The 18230-nt window shown below is 40.6% G+C and overlaps 2 protein-coding genes across 2 annotated transcripts in view; one reads left to right on the top strand and one right to left on the bottom strand.

Moving 5' to 3' along the window:
- LOC118420931 (E3 ubiquitin-protein ligase LRSAM1-like) overlaps window positions 1-6089 on the top strand; it is a 28607-nt gene extending 22518 nt beyond the window's left edge. Inside the window, exons 24-27 of the mRNA XM_035828022.1 lie at window positions 330-464; window positions 1131-1370; window positions 1619-1678; window positions 2352-6089. Coding sequence (XP_035683915.1) covers window positions 330-464; window positions 1131-1370; window positions 1619-1678; window positions 2352-2417 — 501 coding nt within the window. The 3' untranslated portion in view covers window positions 2418-6089. The remainder of the gene's footprint in view (window positions 1-329; window positions 465-1130; window positions 1371-1618; window positions 1679-2351) is intronic.
- On the bottom strand, window positions 5490-12735 carry LOC118420935 (casein kinase II subunit beta-like). The gene is given in 8 exon segments (XM_035828028.1): window positions 5490-7093; window positions 7181-7304; window positions 7770-7859; window positions 8176-8251; window positions 9159-9274; window positions 10234-10336; window positions 10873-10952; window positions 12562-12735. Coding segments are annotated over 7 exon segments (672 nt in total). The 5' UTR covers window positions 10945-10952; window positions 12562-12735; the 3' UTR covers window positions 5490-7002.
- Between the last annotated feature and the right edge of the window lie 5495 nt (window positions 12736-18230).

The following is an 18230-nucleotide window of genomic DNA, read 5'->3' as shown; positions in this document are numbered from 1 at the left end:
TTACCCATACTGGCTCGTACGGGGGTGAATCTGCAGCCCGAATGCAGAGAAAGTTGTGCATGCACGTAAAGTGCTGCAGCTTGTCTGTGTGCTCCCAAATCCGTTGGATTCCGTAGGATTCCATACGGAAGTGGTACTTTTTTGCATGTAGACAGCACGCAGTTACACGTAAGGCGGGTTGTGCCCTTAGCTTTATGCCACCATAAGATCTGCTTGGAGATTAATCGGGTGCTGCATAATACTATTTGTCAATTTAAGAAGTGTACTGGGTCCTTAAGTAGCATAGCACTGATGGCAAATTTCCTGTCTCTCTGTGTTGCATGTATCAGGAGGCTCAAGTTGACATTGATGTTCTAAAGCTGATGAACGGTGTTGGGGCAGAGGACTACATCCCTGTGTTTGCCCGTCATCACATCTTCACCATGGAACAACTGAGTCAGATGAGTAACCAGGACCTTCAACAGGTACATACTTGATCTTGTTTGAGCTGTATATGTACCCTCTGTCGTGTCTGTACCCCCTATATTGTCCATACCCCCTGTACTGTCCATACCCCCTAGTGTTCATACCCGTCTCTATCTGTGCCCCCATTAGTTTCCGTACCCCTAGTTGTGTCTGTACCCCCTGTAGTCCCGGTAACCCCTTATAGTGGGCATACCTGTAGTCTCCTTACCCCCTGTAGTGTCAGTATCCCCTGCAGTGTCCCAAAATAACACCGCTCTAAGTAAGCCTTTTGGCAGTTTGAATGGATTCTATATGAGGCAGGTTGCGGACCATGGTTAATACAAATATGTATAAAAGTGACGGGGCATGGACAGTAAAACAATTTTGATATTGGAGCCATGTTTGTTTTGTGTCCTTTGTTTTGCCAATCTTGAGGTTTTCTATCTGTGCCCATTTTGTACAACATACTCCCGCTTGACACATCTTTCCGTGAAACAAGATTGAGAAGATGGAAAAAAGATTCAGGCTGGCTAAAAGACTTGTTTGGTGTTATGTACATGTATGTAGTTAAGGGGTCAATTTTTGGAAGCAAGACTTCCCTTGCAAATGAAAATGCATGTAGTACCAGTACTGAACCACAGACCCAAGTATCCATACATTGACCAACCATTGACTTGTCCCACCAGATCGGCATGCATGAGTTTGGACTACGACAGGAGATAGTGTCGGCAGCAAAGAAATGGCAAGAGGAATTCGAAGGGAAGAAAAAGGTCCCTGACAAACAGGATAGGCCTGAAGCATCTGCACCTGTACCTGAACCAACAGCAGAGGTCCCTCCTACAGCACCTGCAGCTGTTCCCACTGCACCTGCCAGAGACACCTTAGCCAGGGTCATCACAGAGTGTGTTGTGTGTATGGAGCAAAACGTATGTTGGCATCCCTTTAATTCCTCTGTTGTACAGAAATATGTAGTATCTATTTAAAAATGACTGAATGACTATGACTGACCATCCTGGAATAATGCACATCAGAAGGTCCTTCTGTTTTATTTACATTCTAATAAATGTCTGATTTGGAATCACATGTCTTTGAAATATGTAGCCATTTCCTATACTGTCATTCTTTTTGCTCATATGTATAACATTACTGTTAAAATCACTGTTGTGTTTTCCAGTCATCTGTGTTGTTCCTGAACTGTGGCCATGTGTGCTGCTGTGCTGGGTGTGCAGGTAACATGGAGCAGTGTCCGCTGTGCAGGGGTGACATCGTACAGAGGGTTATCCTGGTCTCTGTAGAATAACAGGGTAACATGGAGCAGTGTCAGCTGTGCAGGGGTGACATCGCCCAGAGGGTTATCCTTGTCTCTGTAGAATGAGGGTAACATGGAGCAGTGTCCGCTGTGCAGGGGTGACATCATACAGAGGGTTATCCTGGTCTCTGTAGAATAACAGGGTAACTCTCTGCAGTGTCCGCTATGCAGGGGTGACATCGTACAGAGGGTTTTCCTGGTCTCTGTAGAATAACAGGGTAACTCTCTGCAGTGTCCGCTGTGCAGAGGTGACATCGTACAGAGGGTTATCCTTGTCTCTGTAGAATAACAGGGTAACATGGAGCAGTGTCCGCTGTGCAGGGGTGACATCATACAGAGGGTTATCCTGGTCTCTGTAGAATAACAGGGTAACTCTCTGCAGTGTCCGCTATGCAGGGGTGACATCGTACAGAGGGTTTTCCTGGTCTCTGTAGAATAACAGGGTAACTCTCTGCAGTGTCCGCTGTGCAGAGGTGACATCGTACAGAGGGTTATCCTTGTCTCTGTAGAATAACAGGGTAACTCTCTGCAGTGTCCGCTATGCAGGGGTGACATCGTACAGAGGGTTATCCTTGTCTCTGTAGAATAACAGGGTAACATGGAGCAGTGTCCGCTGTGCAGGGGTGACATCGTACAGAGGGTTATCCTGGTCTCTGTAGAATAACAGGGTAACATGGAGCAGTGTCCGCTGTGCAGGGGTGACATCGTACAGAGGGTTATCCTGGTCTCTGTAAAATAACGGGGTAACATGGAGCAGTGTCCGCTGTGCAGAGGTGACATCGTACAGAGGGTTATCCTGGTCTCTGTAGAATAACGGGGTAACATGGAGCAGTGTCCGCTGTGCAGAGGTGACATCGTACAGAGGGTTATCCTGGTCTCTGTAGAATGAGGGTAACATGGAGCAGTGTCCGCTGTGCAGGGGTGACATCGTACAGAGGGTTATCCTGGTCTCTGTAGAATAACAGGGTAGATGACATTTCAATCTCAACTTTGTCTGATTTGTAATTAATGCACAGCCTTTTCTACTTTTAGATTTAAGGCCAACATCTTTCAAGTTTACTAATTGGCCATTATTGATAGTCCTGAGACTTAGATTTTCTATTCACAGTGCATATAAAGTGATGCCATCTGGTATATATATATATGGTATACATAATGTATGTATTACATTAGGAATGTATAGCTTACAAACACCTGTATAAAGGACCTGTCAGAAACTGGTTGAGCAGTTTATTGTACTTCTCCAGTCTGACAGTTGTTGATTGTTGATATATAACTCAAAAGTTTGGAACCCCAAATTAGATCAATCATATCTTCATTTAATTATTACTTATCAATTGAATAGTATCCAGTATAGATCACTGGAAAGCATATTTATTACCCTTTACAATTATACCATACTTGTCTTGATCCCAAAGTCAAACACCATAGCTGACTGTGCAAGTGAGTCACAAAACAAATTTCCAAAATTTCCCTACCAACAGTCTGACATTGGTAGCTAAAGGGTAATTTCAGCACTTTTTAGTATTACCCTCTCACAAAAGCGTTCTCATAACATTGAGGTACTATTTTAAAGGAACAGTATTTCACATGCACATGCAGAGCCCGAAATACTTTTTTTCTGCATACCTGCACTGATTCAGGTAACACTAAAAATTGCCTGCACCAGACAAATTTCACCTGCACCACTCTGAATTTAGGAAGTATGGATCATACTAAAATTGTTCAGGAATCATTGCTATTTTTTCTTCTATACTTTACAGGTGGTAACATTCAATGCAACTGATAACAATCCACATATACCTACACCAAATGACATTTATGCATAAAACCAACTTACATGGACCAGTGCAGGTTAAGTGCAGGTAGACATCAGAAATACCTCGCAGATCCAATTTTACCTGCACTAACCTGCATATGCAGGTGGTATTTCGAGCCCTGTCATGGTTTCTAGTGATAGAACACATAATAAATGCTAATTACTACAAAACAAAGGACACATAATAAAGAGAAATTTTTTGGCACTTTTTTTTTACACCTACAGTAACTAGCCTTAAGTTGATGTTCCAGCCATGAACTAACTTAAAGGTATCAAACGGGATATCATTGTAAAAGGCAATAAATAAACTTTCAAATACATATAGGAAATCTGAGATATGATCAACTGATCGTATGATCAAGTTTATCGTGCCTAGTTTATATGAAATGAAGCAGATGCATGACTGTATATACAGAATGTCTATGGTGTAAAGTGTCAACATGTATGTAGCTAGTTTGTGTGTATTGTGTGTATGTGCATGCACACTTATGTGTGTTTTGTTTTCTCTAAAAATAACATCCTGGCCTGTAACTGGATATACAAAATGTATAGCAGACTGAGTATTATGCAATAATGATCTCCACTTTTAGATACAATGTATTGAGATTTGAATAAAGAAGTCTGCCAGGAACTTGATAGTCGTTTTTGTGCGGTGGTATTGCTTAAAGGGTAAAGCAGGTATCCCACTGGACACATTAGCGCCACAAACCAGCCAAAATCAGCACAAATTCGGCTATGGTCAATTACGGCATGTGACACTGCAGTAGACATAGTAAAATGGGTATATGCTTGTTAAATTTGATAGCAGGGTCGTATTGCAATGAAATTTCACAAGGTACTAGTAGTCATTGAATGAAATAGAGCACCGGGCATGTTGTGTTGATATGGTGGATTTTTTTGGTTAAAAACACACATTTTGGTTTTTAAACATTAGGTCTTTTTAATGTGTCCTGTCCTCGGTGGAGACAACGTTCTGGACTCTCATATTTCAAACAACGACACATTACCTCGAGTAGATTGTTTGTCCATCGCCATTTTGTATGATACTTCATCATAACTTTTTTGGGTCAAAAATAGGCAAAATGGAGATTTTTTTTCATTTCTGGTCAATTATTCGCTCTAGACGAAATCCCTTTATAATTAAACCAAATAGCGATGGATAAATTTCTTTTACAAGGGATTGTAGATGCAAATTTACAGTATACTGTCAGCAAAAGTACTGTTGTCACCAAGGACGAAGCCCGTAAATGTGATGGTAATGGTCCGCCAGAAACGCTGCTAAGTGCCGCTGTCGTTTTCCCACCATTTCATATCCCGGGGGTTGATGGATTGTTATTTTTGGGTATGTAGATAGCTTGAGTGATTATTGACATTTTTAATTGAAATTAATTATGCAAACTAGGAGTTAATTTGCATAATAGATAAGGAAAGTTTACAACTCTGCTACGGTCCATGATGTGGCTCACAAACACAACTTATGAAACTGAGAAAGCAGAATATCAATTACAGAAATAAAGATCTAATTTGCATAATTAATGAGACAGAATATATGCTATAATTCCATTTCAGTAGAGAAGATGAACTGATAAATGCAAATTGGTACCTTGATCGAGGTAATCAATGAGAAACATGATACATTACTCAAAAAGCTTAACATTATTTCAAAGGTATGAGGTCATGGAACTCTAGTCTACACAATCAATTAACGTTGCACATTTGTTGTAAATGTTAATATAATTGAACTTGTAGTACTTTACATGTAGTTATTAGTTAGCATTACATCATTCTATTTCTTTCTAAACTGATTCCTCTAATCAGTAACACGTACCATTTATGCTTCGGTGGGCTTCAGGCAAAAAACATTGAAAATCTAAGAAAGTCAAGTCAATAAAACACAATGTTTTGTCTCACTACTGCCATTTATATTCATCACATGGTACTATTTCAACCGTAACCATACAACTTTTAGGCATCCATATTTCACCTACCTTTTGCAGTGTAGTCATTATAGTTTTGTACTTAAAAAATGTAATAAAGTTTTACTAGGGTCACAACATTTTATCTTGCATGACCTGTCAAATAGCACTAACATGCACATGTCGTGTGTTGCAAAAAGTCTCTGCATTATTCACTGCTCCCTCCGCAATGAAAGCATGTATTTACAAGTACATGTGCCTGAAGTAGTACTGTGAATCTTTCCATTGGTTTTTGCACCCAGCTCTAGTGCCATCTGTATGTTGAGAAAACAAGACCGTAATTTTCCAGAAAGTGTCATCAGACATGTGGCTCCTTAACAAGAACAAATCTAAGACAATATCATTAAATCTTGGATGCCAGTTACAATTTTATTATGTGTGAAAATTAAAGCCGGCAAATAGCATTATTGAAGGATTCCCCAACAACATAATGTATATTTGACTCATTCTATACTACATTGTACATATACAGTCAACATGCACCTCTAGAACTACCGGTAGTTTTTTCTTTCTTTCAAAAACAACAATGTAAAATTCTAAATTGAAGTGACTGTTATACAAACACAAGGTCATCATTCCCCTTTTGGGGAATCCTTGTTTATCATTTTTCTACAAAGATCATATCATAAACGTCCAGAGATTTCATGGGGCCAAATTTCCAATGCAGTTAATGCACCTCTATATACTTCTTGTCTTTTTCAGTTGTCCTGAATCAGAATTGGTTAACCCATACAGCCTCCCTTTGAAGTTGCACGGAAATTATACTATAGACAGGAAACAAATTATGAAAAACAATGAAGCTCCCTATCCTAGTAGGGTCACAATGATGTCATTTCCTAAATATTTTACTTTTACAGGAAATAAATAAAACAGAGGTGGCAATTTTACCTTTTGACAAATGTATAACTAAACACTGCAGGGGCTAAGTTAAGAACTTTAACAGTTGGTATCAAAGTAGTAGCCTTTTTTTATTCACTTCTTTATATCAGAAAAACAAATGTGGCAAATCCAAGCAATTGAAATGGTGTGGCCTATAAATTGACATCTCTGTCTAACATCCAAAAGCAAAGTGGCTATGATAAGAATATGAGATGAGTGGGATGTAGCCACCAAAGTACAAAATCTATTCAACACCACACTCATTAGTAAACATTAAATAAGACTACTAGGAGTACATAACTTTACATTCCAGCTTTATATCATAGGTCTGAATGGGTACCATGAAAAACAGGCATGCACGAGGTGACACGTGTATATTTACCATGCTTCTGTACAAACTTTTAAAGAATGATAAAGCTGTACAAGGAAAATAGAGATACAGTAATGTGACTGTCTAAGTTATGTGAAAGAAGATACTGAGCAGGAAGAATGGCTACAGGCTAGCTGTGTCAGGCTGAGATCCCAGCTAGTGCAAGAGCCATTCGTACTATAGGACCGTCTCCTATGTGCAACATTCATCGAAGTGTTTTCACAGGACTCTTGAAGTTGTTGGAAGCTTGAGCTTGTATCTGATAGGCCAATGGATGGATCTTGAAGCCATACAATCTGAAAGAGAATAGACAATAGAGTTAAACATAGGCAGATTTTTCATTGTTTATTTATTTATTTATTAGGATTCTCCATATACGATACAATGGACGGTATGGCAAAACAGGTGTCAAAGGTCACCTTTTCACCCCATACACACATGTTTACTCAGGATGCACCATGAACAACATGTGGGGGAAGCTGGTGCCAAAGTAAGCTCCATCTATATGTGATTATGTGGTTAAGGTATCATAGTAAGATATATACAGTTGCATGCAGAATTATTCACACCTCGTCTCCCTCACATTTGGGCTATTTTGGCAAAATGAGGAATATTGCAACTACAGACTGCTGCTAAATCATGTAAGTGGTGTGCAGATACATATAAAGGTTGTTTATTACTATAAAATTCCAGAGCAAATGTCAATCATTTCATAGTCCATCCAAAATTGTAAATTTCAAACATAAAGGATGTTCCGCCTTCAGTACTTCATGCAGCACCTCTTAGCTGCAATAACCTGCTGCCAACAGAACAATGGGACTTTTGGGCCATTCTTTCTGGACAAAGGTCTCCAGCCCACCTATGTTCTGAGGTATTCGTGCCGCAACAGAGATTCTCAATTAGGTTTAAGTCTAGACTTTGCTGGCCCACCATTGAAGTTGTGGTATATCGTGGTATCATATGAAAGGATATGATGATGTCTGGAGGACTTAGGTGTGTAGACATCCTGGCACTTTGGACAGTACAGTTTCACCATGGCCTCCCCCGGTACATCTGACAGGCCTGTACAGAAAAAACGACCAAGTAATCTCCCACCACAGACTTTGTAACAGCCATAATATGTCAGAGTCATTAGACTTAAAAGGCTGGAGGATTCCATTCTGAGGCATATGTCCCATAGAGGACAACATGTAGAAAAGCTCCAGTACCTACATTGTACAAACTTAGTCTACCAATCAATCAATAGTTTATTGTCAGGCACCAAGGCCCATAAGGACAAACAATTAGATGATAAATTTACTAACGGTACGGGTAGTACACAACACATTATATCTTACTTTAGCTTGTATATTGTAAAAAGACATCAACAATTTCTCACCAATAGGCAGCATAGGCTGGTTCTCACAGTACACACGACTGCAGTGGCCAAAGTCTCCCTGCTGGTATTTCTCCAACTACATGGGGTAAAAGTATAGTTATAGAGGACACTAACTTACATGTTGAAATGCAACCGCACAAGTGCTCTTGTCAGTAAAGCCACCATTAATCGTATACATGGCGGGATTCTTAATTGTTTCAGGTGTGTTTCTCCACAAACACAAGACCCCCATTCAATGTTCCATCCAAGGGACGTCTTGAACCAAAGATATCTACTTATTTTCACCTGTCAGCAAAGTGAGTAGAGTCATACTAAATGGCTTTCTAAGGGCACAACATTGGTGATCTATATACATGTATATAATATCAGTAGGTTCAGACCAAGGACCTCTGGGTTTAGGGCTCTGCCATTATGCCATGCGACTCCACCTCACACAACCCCATTGTTTTTAAACAGATGTCAAAATACTTCCAGATACAGCGTTTCCGTTAAGCAAAATCAATCAAGAGACACACAAAGTGAGACATGATGGCTGGACAAATTGTATCTTTTCAAAAGTTTTGTATTTGAAGAAGAAAAATTCAGTCACTTTTTGCACAATAGAAGAGATCTCCATACAAAGCTGTCTTCCTTTCCCTTTCATGGCATCCACTTCCAACCCCACAGTGATCCCTGCTGGAAGAACCCTTGCATGTGGAAGCCTATACTATATATTTGCTTCAGACTGTAGAGTTCATTCTACAGTTTATGCATACACCCTAAACCACACCCACACTGCGTAAGACAAGTAGAAAGCTATGTACCATTTGCGCGATGCCACGATTGGTGAGGATGTAGCGTAAGACTAATAGAAAGCTATGTTCCATTTGAGCGATGCCACGATTGGTGAGGATGTAGCGTAAGACTAATAGAAAGCTATGTACCATTTGAGCGATGCCACGATTGGTGAGGATGTAGCGTAAGACTAATAGAAAGCTATGTACCATTTGAGCGATGCCACGATTGGTGAGGATGTAGCGTGCGTGGATGAGACCATACAGCATCTCTGCTGCCTGCTCGATCAGATCACTCTGGTTAGGGTTATCCTCCAGCTCATCATCTACAAAATACACCAATCAAAACATCAACATCTTAGCATGAAAGTTCATCCGTGTTGGTACAATACATTATAGAACAATGCTAACACTTTACTAGGACTCTACTTTTCAGAACAGGATTTTTTCGCGTGAGGAGTGAAGGAGGCAGTGCACATTAGAGCTCACCAACCCACCCTCAACAGAAACGGGGGGCGACATAGACTTTCTGATACTTATGACACCCTCCTGCAAAAGTGGCGTGTTCCTGACATCACTGCTGGAGATAGAAGGGTCATTCTTTGAACATGGTTGACAGAGATTTAGAGGGGTAAGTCTCCATAGTTTAATTCAGTGTTGGAAGTGTTAGCATTAATATTGTTCTATAAAACATGAACATAGTTATAAAACACATCACCAGTCAACACATCAACAGTAACATACTTACAAAATACATTTTCAGATATTTCTATTAATCAAAATAACATCATACAATGTAGATAATGTCGAAAATTTGTTATTAATCTGGCAACATGAATAGGGAAATACACATTGATTACACATGTAGCCATAGGCTTGCTTTTCATTTAAACTGAGCTGTGTCCAATCTGTAGCAAGGCTAAATCCTACTCATTAAAATCACATTGGAAAACCAGCTGAGTGCCTCATTAGCAGAAAACGAATGCCAAATGTATTACTGTGAATGCATTTAATTTTGCGGTAGCTGGAAAAAGGACTTTTGCGATGGTTTTAAGTTCGCGGTAGCACCATGCACTGTAGTCTCTAACTGACATGGAAAAATGTTCGCGGTGGTTTTTAGTTTGCAGTGAAGTGGGTGACAGCGAAAACTGCGAACATTAAACCACCGCGAAAGTTTCTGCATTTACAGTACCAGGCTAGGTCTTATCTCAAATACACAATGCTGTATCTGCAATGATTGATGCACATTTATGCATGATTGAAACACAGAAACATAAAAACATACCTGGTTCCAGATCTAGAATCATATCCAGAGCCTGTCTGTAGTGTGGCACCTGCTCGTTTAGTCCTGTCAAGTTGAACTTGTCCTGGATGTAGTCTTCATCCACCTGGACAACCAAAGTTTATACTTGTGACGATAAAGATATGCTTCATCTAATTTTCAATACATTGTTAAATACTAACATCAAAGTTGTACATCAAAATCATATCAAAATATATGATGATAAACAGTTTATGAATCCTAAAATGAAAATGAACAGTTTTGCAAAAATTGTACACCTCAAGTGAAGTACTATTATCTGAGATGAATACTTATAGTGACACATGATTAACTATTTAATGTAAATAGTCGTGATAAATTGTCAGGTAACAATGTTGTACACAACACAAGTTAATGCCTAGCTGACATTTTTTTCCGTCACCTTCTTCAGGGTAGTACTATTACTGAGATGTTCTGCTTCATACTGCAGATAGGTGGCGCTGCTGCAGTGTGAAGACATTCAAGACTGCAATCCCATATACGTGACTGTTCCCCCTTCATCTGGGTTCATGACTGCAGTAACTTTTCTGATCCAAACAGCCAAGGAGGCTAGGTACCGTACATTCTGTATAACACATGGTTGTGAACATGGAAGAATCTCACCTCGCAGAAGAACTCATTTCCCCTCAGTCCACAGAACCAGGAGATCCAGGACACTTCTTCTGAACTACTCATCTTCTATCCTGCAACAGAACATGGTAATGATAAGATATGGTACACTTACACAGATGATGACGATGATGACGGTACACTTGGTTAAAGCCATCCTCCTACGCATGCACATCCAACAGCCAAACTGCCTGTCGGGATGTACCCTGCTCTCTCACCCGTCACTCTTAGTTCTAGTGGACGTCCCCCCCAAACCAGCTGTCAGCCAATCAGAGAATAGGCTGTCCGTTTTCAAAAGCTGTCTCGCATGTATAAGGGTAACCTCATTAATATTTTTATAAGCGGGGCAGTGAGGAACTGAACTGAGTGCGTCAGATAGCAGAGGTGGCCACAAGGAGTTTCGACACGACTATGGTCCCTCTGCGTAGGAGAATGGGTTAAAGCCTATAATCATATGACACCAAAGATAATTCATAGATTAAAATACTAGTGAGTGCAAATGTGCATGTATGGGGGTTACTCTTTAGTTTGATGATAACAGAGACATGCATTTTTGACATGCAACAGCGCTCTTCCGGCCTATTACACCACCCTTCCGCCAACTCCGGTCAGATTTGAACTCCGACCCGGAACCTTCAGTTCCAGTGTCCTACAATAGCGAACAGTGGGTCAATCAACATCATCATCATCCGGACCAGGTGTGCTAGTTGCACAGATGGCCATGACTCTCTACCTCCATAGTCATGAACCAATCAGAGCTTAGAACTGCATCAGCAAATTAATTGTGCATAAATATGAGTCAAACAATTACAGAGCAAAACCTGTAAGTTACCTATTCTTTAAATTGAAAATATGAGGTTGTTATAAAACCAATAGCATCAATTTCTTACTTCTCCTTGTATTTCTAATTTTAACACTTCAACTTGGAAACAATAAGCCTTATCACATGTGCAGCGGCAGGAATTCTAGGTAATATGTCAAAGGGTAAGGCCCACAAAACGTAAACAGTCCTTGTCTTGACCATTGTTTCAATTTGTATAACAATATCCAGACGGGTTTTGTTTACTTTTTGTGTGCCTTACCCTCACTGCTTACCCTTTGACATATTACCTAGAATTCCTGTCGCCGCACATGCGTTCTGACTTATGTGAGAAGGCTTATTGCCATGTTTACAGTCAAACACCATCTGCCCACATATACCACATTTTACTGGTTCCCTAGGTGGTCCTCTTAGACTTATGCGTATACAGTACATAGTTGTATACACACATTGGTATGACTATAACTGGAGTATTGAAGATGATGATGATGATAACTATCATGAAGGACAGGTCCTTCTATGCATTTAGTATGAAATTTGTGGTTCTATTTTCATGCCGTGAAGTGTCAATGCAGCAAACTTTAAAATCAAAGCTACATAATTTGAGCATTTGAAAACTTCTAGCCGTAGGTGACTGTTGCAGGGCTTCTCTTGCTTGGCGCAGGATGTGTTATTTAGGGAGACAGTAAGTAAGAAGCGGTTCAGCATGCAGTCACCACGCCATGGCCAGAAAAACACCTCGTCATGTTGCTTGACTGAAACATGTATTACGCTCAAAATACGCGGTTCGAGCCTGAGAAATCACCTTATATGTGGGGAAGAATAGTCTCTTCGACCACAAGTGCGTACAATATGGGAAATACCTGCCGCGAAGACGCTTTTCTTGAGAGAAAACCTCGCCAGTTGTCCTGGTCTGGTCGCAAAAAGACTGAATTTTTTGCTTTCAGTGAAGTGCGCAGGCGTATTTAGTGGTCTCGTACGTATGTTTGTGTGTAGAAGCCTTTTACATTTAGCAAAGCCGCGGGAGTCGGGTGAGTTACTTATTGACCAGTCTCAGAGCTATACAGGACAACTGGCACAACAGAATAACACCGAAAGCGAATTTAGCGAAGGCAAGCCATAGTCCTGTAGATATTGTAACAGCCGGGAATGCTTTAACGTAGATTAGATGACGAATCACCTAACATCTGCTTGAAGTCGCCTTTCTAAACAAACGCTGGTGTGAGACAGTCCGTGTGAGTTGTGAGGTGAGGCGGATCGGAACACACTCCTGAACACTTCCTGGTAAGTTTCTCAACTCTTTCTACGACTACACACGATTTTATCTGTAATCGTACTTCAACAACCCACCATATGTCAGGTTATATCACAGGTAAGGACGAACTTTGGGCAAAAACAACTGAAGCTAGGCGAGAACCGAAGCGAACGACGCTGGAAGGGGTGGGGCGCTAGACGCGATCATCGCCCGGATTGTATTCAGAATTCTTCTTTCAGTATTTTAAACTTGGTCGATTTCGGAAGTTAGAGTGTATTTACGTCGCTATATATTCAAATAAAAGAACTCTTCGTTGAAGAAAGGGGGGAAAGGCTACCAAGAAGGTGCTGGATACGTGCCAAACCTTGCCAGCAGAGGCGGATGTTTGACCATGGACTTTGTACCCTTCCTTCACAACACAATGAATAACGTGATCTGATATCCTAGTGATCAATGAACCTGCTGACGTGGCTGCGGGCGGGGCTTCCTCGTTTCAAGGAAGTTATGCGTTTTTCTACGTACTGTACAAGGTGTTTTAAACCGTGGACGCTTTGTCAGACACCAGTTTATAATATCCCAGACAACAAACTTTACCAGTAATAAACTTTACCACCTGCTAATTGTGCGAACAGACACGCCCATGAATAAATAGTTGGTTTATCATTTGGATAAAACAATAGATGTAGATCGTAAAATGCACTAAATATTTAACAAAGGAAAAAAAAGTAGTCTCCAAGCTCGTGATATGTTAATCATTATGGTAACTTAATTCTCATTGACTTTTGAAGTCGCTTATCAAGCATTAAAATTTTATCACAGTATTCTTGATCACTCATGTCCTATCACTAAGGGACTGTACAACTTTAGCAAGAGGAGGGCTAACCTGGAATCCAGCCTCCTTGTGGCATGGCCTACCGTAGTGAGTGTAGGCTCTCTACGGGGCCAGAGCAGCTCTCAGCCGCTGAGGTAATCGTTCACACTCGGTAGGATTTTCACGCGGTTAGACTTGATCCAGTAGGAGTTAATTGCCAGAGGCCAGGTAATCATCCAACTGCGTGAAAATCCTACTGGGTGTGGACGATTACCTCGGCAGGAGAGAGCTGCACTGGCCCGTACAAAGCCTACACTAACTACGGCACTAGTAGGCAGAGCCACAAAGAGACTGGATTCCAGGTTAGAAGAGAGCTGGTCATCAGAGGGAAAAGTTTTTTGGGGATAGGGGTTGGGGTTTTGTGCACGGGAAAAATTTGCATTAAAAAAGATTAACGAATTGTTGGAAAATGTGTACTACAAAGTTCTTGAAAAATGTGACCCCATGACATGATTTGTTTCCTGAAATTTTTGTTTAAATCTTACATGTAAGTCCCTTGGGAATAGATAAACAGGCTTCAAGGTGTAAGTAAGAGTCACGAAATGGAAAGTAGTAATGATTGCATTCTACACTACAAAACTGTGTTCTCTCCACTTCAAGGGATTTTTAGTTGATTTCTTAGTGATTTTAAAATGTCTTAAGGTTTTACACCCAAAGGAGTCAAACAGTTCCAATGTGTAAGATACCTACACATGTTTATATAGCTGGATACTCCATCATTGGAATCCATGACTTGGCAATGCACAATTTGATATATAGGGTTGGGCATGTTCCGATTTTTTGTTGCTTAGCGTATACAAGAAATGTATACGTAGTTTTGCGAAATCTTTCAGACATACTCACAGTCGCATCATTTATGAAAAAAGTATGGAGTACTAGATGTAGTGACCTTTAGTCTACTAACACAGACTGTTTATCAACCACATGTTATCACGTACTACAATCACGTACACAGCAATTGTACTCATCAAGGATACTTCCGTCACTGGTACAAGGTTATCTGTGAGAAATGTTTGCAACAGATGTTTGAGAGTTCTCTGAGTACAGACTCAAGTAGATGTTATATTTACTAGTATAAACGCCACACTAGTTGCCAACCTTTAAGCATACTAGTACATTCGTCCATGTAGGTTAGACATCCAGGTAATAAGATACACCAAAAAGTAGTTACTCAAGCACTGTCACTGACAAAGGATAGTGGATTCTATCCAAAACGTCTGACCGTTTCCAAAACCATATCCAGTTGCTTGAGTAACTACTTTTTGGTGTATACTAGTACATTGTATATTGAAATACATGAATGTTGCCATGGGCTCCGAGCCATCCAGTTTCATCTCTTGCTAGAGGTAACTGTTCAGTCAGTTGGCATCCTTCTGTCTCACAAGACAATGGAATTCACGATGTGGTCAGTTCAGGTTATAGTTGGATTACAGCGCCTGATGTGACTGTAGAGGCCAATCCTTGAGTGGCAGTCTCTGTTGCAGTTAGCAACGATATCCTTGAGAATTGTTTGCAAGACATGTTTGAGAGTCCGTGCCTGGCTGTGTGGGAGCTGTTGCTGATTTCTCAGCTTTGTCGTAAAATCCTGTTACAGTGTAGGATGTGAAGATAAAAAAACTAGTACAATGTAGGTACATTTGTAATGAGAACAAAGATATTAGATAAGTAATTGATATGATGAAACCATATGAAGTACAGTGATGCAATCTGAAATCCTGTTGGCTTTGATTCAGGTTGCTACCTGGGCAACCAGGACTGTGTACAAACAGAGTAATGAAATTATACAGGCAATCATCATCTTATGTAATTATTATACATGTAGTTGATTTCTGTAGGTGTGATGAGTATGATTTCCGTATGTGTTGTCCAGCGATCATGAGCACCATGGATGTAGATCTCCTCCGTGCAGACCTGAGGACACATGGACAGGAACACCTGCTGAGGTACTGGGACCAACTGGACACAGAACAGCAGCAGAGTTTGTACCACGACCTGTCCAACACTGACTGGGCTCGAATCAACAGGTAATACAGCATCACACACCAACATGTACAATACAATAGGGTAGATACAATATTCATGTTCAAAGTCTTCTTTTTGTTCTTGCTGTAAATAAGATCTTTTCACAGTAAGTGTAGAAACATATACACACTCTGCCACCAAAAAATGTAGTGAAGAATGTTGCATGATTAGGACAAGAAAAACGGGAACGGGTTTTCTGCGCGTTAAAAATCTGCGCACGCGTTAAAAACCCGCGCGTTAAAAAATTAAGTTGTGCATTGAGAAATTCTTAGGCAGAAAAATGTGACCCCATTATATGATTTTACTTCCGTTACCTGAAGTTTTGGTTTGAAAAGCCCCTAATTTTTAGGTCCCTTGGGAATAGGCTAATTTGTATATCCAGAAGATTTCAAAATCACTTGAATTAGACACAAATACATGGAAAAATTACTAATGTCAGGCTTTATATCATAAGATATAACTGCTTGAGGCTTCTTTCCATTCTACAAGCTTCATTTCATCTTTTCTCAAGCAGATTGTTTCACATGCAAATATCAACCTTTGTTGCGCGTTAAAACTTAATCTTTAAAAATCACTTTAAAACTCCTGGAAAGGGATATTTGTACTCTAGAATGCAACAATATGATACTTAATTTCATTTTGTGTTATCTTCTTCAAGCTTTTAAGTTTAAAACTGCAAAAAAGTTTTCAAATCCCCAGGGAATCAGCTAATTTGCATATTTTAACGCGCAGGTTTTTAACGCGCAAGTTTTAATGCGCAAATTTTAACGCGCACAAAACCCCAACCCAAGAAAAACTGTCACAAGGCGCAAAATCAACCTTGATCTTTGTCTTCCTACATACCAAAATTTGTCCAAATACAAATGATCACAAGTAGGAGTGTGAATCGCTACTGTGTACAAAACCGTTTTTTCTTGTTAGACTGATCTAGAAAAAAACGGACTTGAAAAAAATCAGTGGACTGGATTTTGGACCGATTAGAAAATGAACAGATCAGACTGGCACTACGGCGAGAGGCATTCACATGTTTTGAGGCTCATCGGTCCAAGAAAATGAGCGAAATAGAGAACTCAGAAAGTTGATAGTCATTTTTACCAAGTTTTTACAGTCGAACATAGTCTAAGTCAACAGAGTCAGTTAGCATTGTTTATACAAAGATTTGAGGGACCAGGCATACATGTATATCATGTAAGTCGTTTCTCACGATGCTATTTACCTGCATGTATGCAGGTATGGTTTTGATGCTGGTGGAAACTTTTCGGTAGCCGGGGATGTAGGGCGCTGTATCTCGTGAACGGATGGTGCGAGCACAACGATTTTTGGTACGTGGGTTGGGGGTGGTAGCCTGACACTCAGTTGTGATTTTGGGCCTCCTGGCGCTTGACCTTGACATTGAAGGTGGCATTTTTGGTGTTTTTGGGGCACTTTTGGCGCTGTGTGTCCGGAACGATACGCGCGATTGCAACGATTTTTGGTGCATGGGTGGGGGGTTGTTGCCTGTTGCCTAGGATTGACTTTGGGCCTTGTCGCGTTTGAACTTGACCCGGCAGGTCGAATTTTGTGTCCGGGAGGGGTGTTTCCGGAGTTATATCTTCTGAACGGCTGGTGCTGGCGCGATGATATTTGGCACATGTGTCGGCGGTGGCTGAATAATGCTCAATTTTGATTTTGGCGCCCTTGGTGCTTGAACTTGACATTTTAGGTTACCTTTTGTGCGGGCACGGGGCGTGCGCTGTATCTCCGGAACGCAAGGTGCCATTGTGTTGCCATTTGGTACGTGAGTTGTTTGTGGTGTCCTGGTGGTCAGGTTTGATTTTGGGCCTCCTAGTGCTTGAACTTGATATTGTATAGGTTGACCCTGTTTTAGTGTGGTTGGGGCATCCTCCCAATATCTGCTTGTTTTTAAAAACAGATTATGGTTGGGTGTAGAACCATCATCTGGCCTGGGCCACCTTCAATGTATCAGGTTACTTAGTGGCACTGACAGTTTGCCAGATGACGGGAATGTGCCAGATTATATATCTGTTGGTCAGGTATAATTGGAGTTTGCTTATTACTCTTTGTGGTGTTTCTAGAGCTGTATAGTACTGAGTTTTAAGTTCCGGTACAAGTTCCTTTACCCTGTTGGCAATCATGGTTGAACTTGAACTTAAACAGAAGAAGATGCAATTTTCTAATGTGGAGGAGAACTGTATAGAGTGTGGGCATAAGAGAAAGGTATGTGTATGATTTGTCCTGTGTTTCTTTTTGTTTCTTTGGTAATGTTTTGGGCTAGTCATATTCGCTTGGTTTTTGGGCCTGCTTAATCTATGGTACAGGCAGGGTTAAGTGGTGGAGGCTTAGCTTTGTTCTGTTTAAATTCAGTATCGTTTGTTGCATTTTGT

This window comes from Branchiostoma floridae, chromosome 8, assembly GCF_000003815.2.
Source record: "Branchiostoma floridae strain S238N-H82 chromosome 8, Bfl_VNyyK, whole genome shotgun sequence".
In the NCBI taxonomy this organism is placed as follows: domain Eukaryota; kingdom Metazoa; phylum Chordata; class Leptocardii; order Amphioxiformes; family Branchiostomatidae; genus Branchiostoma; species Branchiostoma floridae.
The sequence above is the reverse complement of the archived record's forward strand: the minus strand, read 5'-3'. Positions and strand labels throughout refer to the sequence as shown.